Below are 12,862 nucleotides of genomic sequence, written 5' to 3' on the forward strand. Positions count from 1 at the left end.
TTAGGTGGACACACATGGGCGCCTTGACTTTCCCCAACTAGAGTTAGGTGGACACATGGGCGCCTTGACTTTCCCCAACTAGAGTTAGGTGGACACATGGGCGCCTTGACTTTCCCCAACTAGAGTTAGGTGGACACATGGGCGCCTTGACTTTCCCTAACTAGAGTTAGGTGGACACATGGGCGCCTTGACTTTCCCCAACTAGAGTTAGGTGGACACATGGGCGCCTTGACTTTCCCCAACTAGAGTTAGGTGGACACACATGGGCGCCTTGACTTTCCCCAACTAGAGTTAGGTGGACACATGGGCGCCTTGACTTTCCCCAACTAGAGTTAGGTGGACACACATGGGCGCCTTGACTTTCCCCAACTAGAGTTAGGTGGACACATGGGCGCCTTGACTTTCCCCAACTAGAGTTAGGTGGACACACATGGGCGCCTTGACTTTCCCCAACTAGAGTTAGGTGGACACATGGGCGCCTTGACTTTCCCCAACTAGAGTTAGGTGGACACACATGGGCGCCTTTAAAGTCGAAAATTTAAATTCCCTGTCTTCACCGAGATTTGAACCAGGAGCCCAGGTTAGGAAGCCAAGCGCTTAACCCCATAACAATAGAAGCAGATGTTAACTTCCAAGACGAAGACTAAGAATTTGTTTGTTTAGAAATCAATAGAACAACGAAACAATTGTCAAACATCTTTTATTCAATACGTAGGCTTAATTAGACCGAAAGGAAAATTAAGTTTATATTATGCAGTCCTTAACAAAACGATAGACAAACAATAATGGTTTTTCTGTTAAATAAACTTATAATGAGAATGACCTTGTACAATCTCTTAGTCATAAACAAAACTCAAACATTCGATACACTGTGTAGACATTTTAATGTTCACAAACCAAATAAGTGTTTTGACTTTACTGAGATGTACAGGATTATATATTGTATCATATATCAGATCTAGCGATCTTTAGCCAACGGTTAATGAGCAGGGTGTCATGTGACCAGCACAACGATCAACCGCCTTTACATTCCCCAACTAAAGGCAGGCATCCATTAGAGCTGGGTGGACTCAGAGACACCCTGAAAATTCCAAGGATAAATATTCCAGTCTTTACAGAGATTTGAACCCAGGACCCCAAGTGATTAACCACTCAGCCACAGCCCCCCCCCCCACCACAGGAGAGTATTTTTGTACATAAACGAAACTAAAACGTAAGCATGATAATTTATACATAAGTCACTAATCTGTTTGTTCATTAAATTTGTGCATAAACATAAATGTTTCAGTAGATCAAATACCCCCCCCCCCCTCATCCCGCAGTTGAAACTCACAATAATATGATAAAATTAGAAATAGCATACAATATCAGATTTACTTCATTAAATCAAAATACAATGCAGGACTTATATACATAATAACATTCGTATCACCTTAACCTTTTCAGCATTTAAAACACTAGATGGCATAAATTGTACAACTAAAAAACTTTTAGAACGGCTGATAGTTTTTGTTTGTCCAAGTAACAGACTAGACAGACATACACACAAAATGTAGCAAGACAAAAACTTGGTACAAAATGAATAGTAAAAATAACTAGCAATGACTGAATGAGACCATACAGACCTAATATCACAGTTTGCGTCCCCCAGATTTTTCAATAAATTAAATGGTTACACATACCCGAATGTCATTTTAACTGATAGTCATCGCCTCAATTGTGCAGTTGTGTGGATTGGTTCACATTGTAAGTATTTTCTTTTAATGGCGGCCTAAAGTTGTTTTCTTTGGTTTAATTTTTTTTCCTCTCAAATAAGTAGGCAAATAACACTTCAATTACTATATGTAAATTTCTATTACCAAAATAATTCCAACATTCATGTTGGTGTTGACATTCTAATGAAGTTTATCTGGTTACCCTCCGTAGCTTAGACAGCCAGCACTAGTAACAAATTTATGTTTTTGTTTGAATAGCCAATACAAGTGACCTTTTTTTTTTTTTGCTTTTTTTTTTGGATACAAAAACAGTTCTTATAATCCTTCGAAAAAAAAGTGAGTAACTGCAGTGTAATAGAGAAACCAAGACTTGTATAACTACGAGAAGTTAGTCACAAGAATGATTTTATACAAATATGCAAATACTTTGATCATAGATGAACACACACACACACAACAACAGTCATTACATAAATTAAATGGGGTTAAAAATTTAAAGAAATAATTAATTTAAACGATTTAATTATTTTATACACACATGAAAATGCATTCGTAATTTATGTTTATGGAGTTAAAATGAAAGTAAATGTTTAAATATGCAATAAGAATACAACCACAGCAACATTGATTCGTTTGTATATTTACGTTGTAGAAAGTACAATGAGCACACTCGATATGGTCACCATAGCAATGACAATAACAGTTGTAAAAATGTGTCCGGTCGTGTTACAGTAAAAAAAATTACCCATTAAACTGACAATTAACATTTTAATTATTTTTTTACATCTTGATATAATCCAACATCTTGATATAATCCAACTATACATGAACATTCAACAAAAACGTTTCAGCTCCTCCATGCCAACATATTTCTAGTTTTGAAGAAAAGTCGGTGAAATAATGGCCACTGCTAGAGACACGGACCCAACAGTTTGATCCAATATCACTGGGTCAACAGTCATTTGATGAAGGGGGGAGGTAGAAATAAAACAGACTCACTATCTGACTAACAATGTTTCCCTCGTTTAGAAGATCTCCTCAGTAAGATACAAGAGCCAAGTCAGACATTTGCTTTATTTTATTGTCGTCTAGATGTATTTACATACTTTGAGCGGATCGAAGAGACCAAACGTTTAGAAACAGTGTACTATGTACTACAAATTATATCTTTCATTTGACGTGGCCTCTCCTCATGGGCGTAGCCAGGGGGGGGGGGTTGGGGTTCACCCCCCCCCCCTCCGAAATGAAATCCCCCCCCTCGCAGGGGAGGGGGAACGGAATTAAGTGACTGATTTTTGCTTTCATTTTGTTTATTTTAGGTGAGATTTTATTACTAAATCATCACTTACCACAGCACAGCCGAGGGGGTTTTGAGTTTGAAACCCATACCAGGGGGTTTAGAGATTTTAAAAAAACCTATCAAGGGGTTTTGAGATACAAATCCCTTTACCAGGGGGTTTAAAACCCCCTACCATGGGCTTTGAGTTTAAAACCCTCTACAGGGTGTTTTAAGTTTTAAAACCCCCTACCAGAGGTTTTTGCAGTTAAATCCCCCTCTTCTATAAAACAAAACAAAAAAATGCAAACAACAATCCCCAAATTCCAACTGCACAGTTAAGGAAGATTTTGATTTTAAAACCCCCTCCAAAATGTACGATAAACCCCCTCTTCAATATAAAAAAAAGCAAATTACACACTATAAAATCTATGAGCGTAGCCAAAGGGGTTTTGAGTTTAAATCCCAATCCTCCAGGTGGCTTTTTCTTTAAAGTTTAAAACCCCTCCAGATGGTTTTGAGTTTAAAATTCCCCTACAGAGCGTTTAGAGTTGAAAACCTCTCTCTTCAATATTATTTTAAAGAAAACTACAGTCACCAAATTCTATGATCGTAGCTAAATGGGGTTTTGAATTAAAAAAAAACAAAAAAAACTCCATTGATTTTTTAGTTTAAAACCCCTCAACAGATAATGTGCCGAACGGTAAGAATAGCACATTAGGTTTTTGAAATAAAACTTTTTAATAGCAAGATAATGCACTGTAGATACCTCAGAATATCAATTTTGTTGTCTTTCAATACCAGAAATAGTCGGGGAGTCTACAATAAACAATAAACGTCTTCCGAAAGGGTCAGAATGTAATAAAGATTAATTATGTACACACACACAAACACACATATATATTTTTTTTTCCGCCGGGGGGGGGGGGGGCGGGGGGAATCCCCCCCGAAAAAAATCCTGGCTACACCTATGCCTCTCTTTGATATAAATATATATATGTTGATAATCAAAAGGAAGCTATGTCGTCCATAAGGCTAAAACTAGAAAATAGTAACTATTGCTTTAGAAAAAAAATCTACTGCAATGAATTAAAGGGATTATCTAATTTTAGGGAAAAATATTCGCCGAGCAAAGTCTGAGTATCTCTTTTTTACAATTTTTTTTTTGTTTGACCGTTGTGGTACGTCTTATAAGTGTCTTGAAATAAGACTAAACTCTGCTTTAAAAAGTCTGAAAAACACTAGAGATAGGTTGGTGTGGGGTGTAGACCAGCGTTTCACTGTGTCGAGACATTTTGTTTCAAAACTAAGAAATGATAAGAGAATGGTCAGTCCTACTGAGTGGTAGACTTATACGCGGTGGGGATAGAATGGTAGCAGGAACATTGAGTTGATACGTGTCTCATTCATGAAGTCTCTTTCTCACTGTTTTCCCTTTCATTCCTTCTCTCATTACTTGCGTACTAACATTATAAGTCAAGAAACATTTCATAGAAAGTGTACAAGTTAAACTTTTTTTGAGAGACGTGGTTCACACCGAGACCATTCGTTTTGGAAGGCCTAAACACTGACATACAACGTCGCAGGTTGTGGGCAGTTTAGATCAATAGCTCGTTGCCACGTAATACAGATCTGTGACGCGGCAAGGAGGTATTGGTCTAAGTTGCCCACAGGTTGTGACGTTACAGGTCAGTTCAGACCTTCAATAACGAGTGGTTTCGTTCACACACTAGCAAACACACACACACACACACACATCCGAGAATATATTTAAATATTCAACTCCGGTGTTATCAGCTTCATCATAGAACATAGAACAGAGAACATAGGAGAGAATAACCTCCAAAAACGTTTTCCTACAGGAACTAGAACAAAGGGAAGCAATTAAAAGTGTGGGAAGACGTAGAAGTGATGAAGTTGAAACCAACAAACCGAGACGAAACAAAATTACAATGTAATGCCATTCTGAACTTTCACTCTGAACTCTAGTTCACTTACTCTTAAATTAATGTTCAGGTTAAATTGTCTATTACTACACAGACTAAACAATTTATTTTTGGGCTGCATTTATTGTTTCAATTGTGCAATCCAATATGAAAGTTGCAACGTAGACACAGGCGACATTATGGCATCACAAAATATGTAGGTCAATGAAGGCGCATGAATAGCCACTAAAATTACCTCCCTCTTCCATAATCCTTAGTCTCATTCAATACAAGGCTGGATATAAGTACTTGGAGGCTAGGGACAGTTCACTTTTATGAACTCTTTAAAGAAAATGCATTTAATGCTAAAGTACTGACACACACATTTTTTTAGTTTTGGTATATTTATTTTTTTTTAAATCACATTTTTTAGTTCGAGGAGGCTCTCCCACATTGAGAGTGAGGGGCTCGTCGGCTACATTAACTGCAATGTTGTTAATCCTGACCCAAGTAGTAAACCTCAAATCATTAAACAGACCTAAAAAAAACTTGTTCCCGAAAAATTCTCTAAAACTTAAAATCTAATAAAATCTAACACACTAGCATTAAAAGAGATCCATTGACTAACCGAACACTTCGACAAAATAAGATGAAAGCCAAAAATCAAATACAAACTTTTCCTTAGAACTGCTAGACTTCATGAACTGTGGGCGAGTAGTGAGTTCTTCATAAGAACGAATGAAACAAGATAAACTTCAATTCTTCACAAATACAAGAGATTCGAGTTATAACGCACCATAGTTTATGTCAAACAACAAAACAAAAAGAAAATTATTAAATTTATTAAAATTGTTTTTTTTTAAATATATTTTTGTCTGTTATATAATTCTAAGATATATATCTATCTATATATATATATAATTAACATAAACATATATAATTGGATGAAAAAAAATAAAAAAGAAATATTTGATGGTGTCCTCAGAAGACAATTCAGATATTGTCATGCTTCTGTCGAGACAGCAACACTGTGACCGTAAGCCTACTGACGTCTGCCAGTGACAGACCAGAATTGCCATTGACAAGACACACCATCAAATACGTAGCGTTGTGATGAGCTGCCTGATACCCGGAATTACCGTTTAAGTGGACAACTAGAGATTCACAATACAAGAGAGAGAGATGCATCTCTTATAAGTATAATAACTTGAGTGAAACGTTGAAAGAAAAGAACAACACACATATAAGCTAAATCTAGAAACGAAAATTGTTAGATCGCTAGCTCAAAATATGCTAGATCTAGAACTAATACATTTGTGCTAAATCTAGAAATATTAAATCTGTGCTAAATCTAGAAATAATAAATATGTTCTAATTTATAAATAAGAAATATGTGCTAGATATTAAAAGAAAAATACGTGCATGATCCCTAAATAAGAACTATGTGCTAAATTGATCAGACAAACTTTTAATTAGAAAAAAAAATACATAAAAATAATCAAATTCAAATAAAGCGTGTTTGTGAAAAAAATATGAAAAAAGAAAGATATTTCTCTGTCACAAATATTACCAACTCGGCAGTGAATCAGTTACAAGAGACGACAGCAATGACAAGCGAGCCATCAAGAACAGTTACGTTAATGCCTGGACTGTTCTTTGTTGACAAGCGGATCAGAAAAATACTGTGGTGTACTGAGTAACATTTAAACAAATGCCTTAAGATTTACTGAGACCAACTACAGAAGAAAAAGGCTATTGGAATGACTCGTTAGGCTTAGTAGCTTAGTAGGCTATCCACCTAAGAGAAGGAAGACTCTACTGCCTTGCGGCTAAACACAGACATAGGAAAAGCTTCGGGAGTCTACTCTGATAAAAAAAAAATCAACCATTGACCCTTGATTATCTTTTTGAACATATACTACGTTCTGGCAGAACATGCGTCGCAGCTAAAGTTAGTTATTTGCTCTTCCTTTGGATCCAACAGCTGCGAGCGGGGGTGAGGGGGGAGGTATGGGGGAACTGCTGTGAGTGCGACAATGTTGCAACCAGAGCTACTTCTCAAGCTTTGATCTCATCCCTAGGAGTTGGAACTTAGTCGTTCTACAAGTGACGGAAGCCAACAAACTCGTTGAAAGGAATCATTGAAGTGTGACGCCATCCTAAGGTAGACAGGACAACATCTAGTACTAAAAGAGATGCTCCAGAGTTACGAACAGCAGCGCGCTAGACACAACCTTGACACTGTTCGCATACACGCCGGCATCATTCATCTTCCAATATAACACAATCAAAAATTAGTTCAAAAATAATAATGGTAAAAAAAACTACAAGAAAACAAAAATAGCTACATACTAGCTGAGGGTTAAAATGTAATTCAATAACATAATTAAAAAAAAGGAAAGTCATCTTCAATGTATATCTAACAATTGTTTCTTTTTCATCAAATATATTTTGAATATTTTTATATTAAATTGAAGTAAAGAAGATATGGTTTCTAGTTATGTTATACACATATAACATGATAATACATCGAATGACATTGTTATAGGAAGTAATACAGATTTTAAAAAAAAAAAGCATAATAATAATTTGTATAAAATTTTAAACTGAAATAACACACAATTAGAGCTCTAAAAACACAGTCACACCCAAAATACATAAGTAGGTAGGATGGTGATCGAAGACGCTTAGATAATCATTAAATTAGAAATTTACCGTAATGAAATAGGTAGAGGCGTTTTTTTTTCATAGCGAGAAATATGTCAATACCGAGTGATTGGACATTGACTTGTTCAGAAACACATTTTCCTTGGAATGCCCATGTCCAATATCCAACAGCCTAAAGAGTGGAATTCCACAACTCGCTGTTCAGCTGAACTTATTGACATGTAGCGAATTATAAGAACAGCAGTGTCACATCAGTGTGTCACGTTTATGGAGAGAAAAGACGAAGGAAATATGGCGAAACCTAAACTCCGGGTTCAGACCACGTACATTGAGACGGTCTGTATCGCCAAACCTAAACTCCGGGTTCAAACTCTTCAAACCACTTACACTGAGACGGTCCGTATCGCCAAACCTAAACTCCGGGTTCAGAATCTGGTCACTGCTAGGGGTCGTTTCGGGGTTGGTGCATCGAGCCCTTCTCGGACCTTATCCATGTTTCGCCAAATTTTCCTTTCCATCTTCTATCAATCACCTCGGCCCCTTAGTGTTTTTTTTTTATTTGTTACCTGTCATGTTTACTAATAGCTATTTATAGCTTAAGTTAAAAAAAATCTTGACGTTGGACTCATATTACATACCTTTACAAAACATATACATTTATTTGATACTAACCTGAAATTAGTGGAAATAGCAGGATTTGACTGATTAAAATTGTATGGATCAAATACAAATAATAATAAAGGCTGTAGCGTTGATAATTACTTAATGTGAGAAGGAAACAGTAGAACACGGCCACTTATTGAGCTTAACCCAAACCCTTCTCCTGTAAGTGCTGGTCAGTTTGAGAACGAGGCAATCAGAATAATGAAGAAGATCGTTCATAGACAAGTTTATAGAACGTTTTACATGAACTGGAGAAAGGAAAAATAAAAGGGATAAACATTTATATTAACATATCAGTTTTCCACGCATCCTACATTGACACATCATATATCAGCGAGTCATAGCAACATTTCAAATATCAACGCATCATAGTTCAACACATATCAACACTGTCAACACATCATGTATCAATACATCATGTATGAACACAATGTGCTTATTAACTCAACTAAAAAGCTGTATATTTAGTGCTGAAAGATCTGTGTGCATTCTTTTGAAAGCCTCAGCGTTTAATTGGACATCACATTTCCAAGTATTCTACAAGTAACGTATTTCTTGGAAAACGAAATATAATTCAATCTTATCTTATATCACCACATGCACAACAATAATCTGTAATCCATTAGAAATAAACATGTCACTGGAAGATTCACATACATACTTCTAGCAGACTTTTTGGGGCGCCATCGCAAGCACACGGAACTTGTCATTTCTTTGGCATCTCGGGAATTTTGAGACTTGAACACAAACCTTATCTCTAGGCGAAATACTACATTTCCGCAAAGCCTTTGAGATAGGGCGGGTCTCTCTTAATTTGCCATACAAAGATGACCATTAGACCAATACAGTTTGTTACTAGATAGAAGCAGAAGATGATTCGATCAGTCACCAGGCCCACCATTCTCCACTCGTGGACGACCTTGTCCTTCTCCTCGGCACGCGCTTTCTTCTCTCTTACCTTCTCCAGCATCTCGCGTATGGCTTTGAGCTCTTCCAGAACCTGGACAGGGAGTCAGGAAGTTATTGATACAAGATATTAACATGATAGCTAATAGCAACATTATCTAAGAAAATTAAGAACATGGCAGAGAAAATAAAAGAAAGATAAGATGAACATTGGTGCAAATATTCAAAGATAAAATAAAGCTTGTCTTCGAGTCCGAAAATTAATGAGGAATGCAGTTTTTTCGTGGCTACACTGCCAAGTTGTGACCTACATATTTTCCAACATTTAGCGAAGGCATAACATTGTCCGCCTTTAGTCATCTGGGAGCATCCATTATATTTCGCTATACGAGGAGACATAGTAGATTACTTTTATTACCAAGTTCACACTAGGCATAAGTCGAGAATTCTACTCGAAACATCTAATGAAGTAGACAACTCATTACGTGTCCATCAATACGGTGATAGCCGTGTTTCACGTCATATAGACTGAATATCTCCCAAATGTCGTATCTTTGCTCCATTCAGGTCTTTTGTATAAACAAAACAGGCCCGCTACAAGATGTCTTGTTGAACGATGACCGTCACAAGACTGTACTGAATCATCCCTTTTCGAAGTTCCTTACATACTGTCTTCGTCTGCTAGTTATTTTTTTCCTTTTCCCGCCCGCTCTTAAAAAACACACACACTTTAGAACAAATATGATATTAGTTTTCGTCCAACTTATTACTTAAAAAGATCCAGAGCACACTTTTCGCCCCACAAATTGACGTATTCGTTAATATACCTGTGCTGAAGACTGGCTGTGTGAGAGGTACTCGTCACCAATTGGCGGGAAAGCAAATCCAGGCACGCCCCGGCTGTCCATGCCACCTCCACGACATTCTCCCCCATCTACTCCCTGATCTTGTAAACGTTTCTCAGCACCATTGTCCAGCAGACGAACCTAAACAGAACGGATATACTGCGTAATGAACTGATGAACTAATGAACTTTATATACACATAACTTGATATACGTTTAGTTTTATACATGTAAAATATCCGCTAAGGAGAGAAGGAAGAAGGAGTAACTTATCCAGATTAGTGGAGGACATTTCTTACAATTTCATTCTAGTCAGCATTATTTACTCCTATATTAACTCCAATGATATTTAATATATATTTATGCATACATTTTTTGAGAGCGAGGTCTATTCGAAACCAAAGTAAAGCAAAACAGAAGAAAATGAAATACTAAATAAATATATTCACTTAATGACGAAATATACCTTTTGTAATAGCAGTCAACTAATTTTACATGTTTATGTTGTCTACAAGTAATCTCAACAAGGATTTTTTTTGTTAAATTATGTGTCCTTGTCAAGTTATGGCACATAGATAAAAGCGTCATCTCGCTCTAATATTTACAAATGTATAATTTACAAACTTTGCACCAATATACCTTATCAACTCTATACGCCTGCATAAAACTAGAACATCGTTCCCCACGGCTCCCACAGATAAAGAAAGAGGATGTCTGAGGTGTGCAGATAATTAAGAGTCTCTAATTGCTATCCCCACTAGAGCAATGGTTCATTCCATCCACTTGAGCCACTAGACAGACCAACTTGACATTGTAATCCCCCACCTCTTCACCCCGCACTTACATAAAGGCACTGGATCATGTCCAATTCTTTCCCTAGCTAAAATAAACACTTTGTACAGGGAGGGGCTTGTTTTGTTATTTCAGCCTATGTGATCACGTGACCATATCTACCGGAAACGGATACAGATTTTCTCCATTTTCAAAACAACTGTAAAAAGATCAGACAACTGAATGAGCTACAAACGCGCTGTAATTGCTGGTTTTAAAATTCAAAGCATGCTGTAAACCCAGTGTTTCATTCAAGTAGAAGCCTCGGGGATTATACGTAATGCAGACAGCCTCGAGACAAAGATGTCCAGTTGTGCACTATTGTATGGACACTGTCACAAAAAGGACACTTTATTCGCTCCTATACATATTAAAGATAAGAACTTATTTCGGCAGCTTTTGTTTTGACCAGCCTAAGGAAATAAAGAGAGTTAGTGTTTATTTTATTGACCAGCCTAAGGAAATAAAGAGAGTTAGTGTTTATTTTATTGACCAGCCTAAGGAAATAAAGAGAGTTAGTGTTTATTTTATTGACCAGCCTAAGGAAATAAAGAGAGTTAGTGTTTATTTTATTGACCAGCCTAAGGAAATAAAGAGAGTTAGTGTTTATTTTATTGACCAGCCTAAGGAAATAAAGAGAGTTAGTGTTTATTTTATTGACCAGCCTAAGGAAATAAAGAGAGTTAGTGTTTATTTTATTGACCAGCCTAAGGAAATAAAGAGAGTTAGTGTTTATTTTATTGACCAGCCTAAGGAAATAAAGAGAGTTAGTGTTTATTTTATTGACCAGCCTAAGGAAATAAAGAGAGTTAGTGTTTATTTTATTGACCAGCCTAAGGAAATAAAGAGAGTTAGTGTTTATTTTATTGACCAGCCTAAGGAAATAAGGAGAGTTAGTGTTTATTTTATTGACCAGCCTAAGGAAATAAAGAGAGTTAGTGTTTATTTTATTGACCAGCCTAAGGAAATAAAGAGAGTTAGTGTTTATTTTATTGACCAGCCTAAGGAAATAAAGAGAGTTAGTGTTTATTTTATTGACCAGCCTAAGGAAATAAAGAGAGTTAGTGTTTATTTTATTGACCAGCCTAAGGAAATAAAGAGAGTTAGTGTTTATTTTATTGACCAGCCTAAGGAAATAAAGAGAGTTAGTGTTTATTTTATTGACCAGCCTAAGGAAATAAAGAGAGTTAGTGTTTATTTTATTGACCAGCCTAAGGAAATAAAGAGAGTTAGTGTTTATTTTATTGACCAGCCTAAGGAAATAAAGAGAGTTAGTGTTTATTTTATTGACCAGCCTAAGGAAATAAAGAGAGTTAGTGTTTATTTTATTGACCAGCCTAAGGAAATAAAGAGAGTTAGTGTTTATTTTATTGACCAGCCTAAGGAAATAAAGAGAGTTAGTGTTTATTTTATTGACCAGCCTAAGGAAATAAAGAGAGTTAGTGTTTATTTTATTGACCAGCCTAAGGAAATAAAGAGAGTTAGTGTTTATTTTATTGACCAGCCTAAGGAAATAAAGAGAGTTAGTGTTTATTTTATTGACCAGCCTAAGGAAATAAAGAGAGTTAGTGTTTATTTTATTGACCAGCCTAAGGAAATAAAGAGAGTTAGTGTTTATTTTATTGACCAGCCTAAGGAAATAAAGAGAGTTAGTGTTTATTTTATTGACCAGCCTAAGGAAATAAAGAGAGTTAGTGTTTATTTTATTGACCAGCCTAAGGAAATAAAGAGAGTTAGTGTTTATTTTATTGACCAGCCTAAGGAAATAAAGAGAGTTAGTGTTTATTTTATTGACCAGCCTAAGGAAATAAAGAGAGTTAGTGTTTATTTTATTGACCAGCCTAAGGAAATAAAGAGAGTTAGTGTTTATTTATTGACCAGCCTAAGGAAATAAAGAGAGTTAGTGTTTATTTTATTGACCAGCCTAAGGAAATAAAGAGAGTTAGTGTTTATTTTATTGCCGAAAATGTTTGATTGATTGGGCTAAGCTATGAATATTCTTCGATTCTCTATTTACACATGTAAAATAGATTAG

At 36.1% G+C, this 12,862-nt stretch overlaps 1 protein-coding gene across 4 annotated transcripts in view; it reads right to left on the reverse strand.

Moving 5' to 3' along the window:
• Positions 1-686: 686 nt before the first annotated feature.
• LOC106050278 (neuronal acetylcholine receptor subunit alpha-10-like) overlaps positions 687-12,862 on the reverse strand; it is a 135,907-nt gene continuing 123,731 nt past the window's right edge. For all 4 annotated transcript variants that reach the window (XM_056020724.1, XM_056020726.1, XM_056020723.1 and 1 more), the window contains 2 exons: positions 9,980-10,138; positions 687-9,246 (listed from right to left, as the gene is read on the reverse strand). In XM_056020724.1, coding sequence (XP_055876699.1) covers positions 9,016-9,246; positions 9,980-10,138 — 390 coding nt within the window. In that variant the 3' untranslated portion in view covers positions 687-9,015. The remainder of the gene's footprint in view (positions 9,247-9,979; positions 10,139-12,862) is intronic.

Source organism: Biomphalaria glabrata, chromosome 2 (assembly GCF_947242115.1).
Source record: "Biomphalaria glabrata chromosome 2, xgBioGlab47.1, whole genome shotgun sequence".
Taxonomy (NCBI): Eukaryota; Metazoa; Mollusca; class Gastropoda; family Planorbidae; genus Biomphalaria; species Biomphalaria glabrata.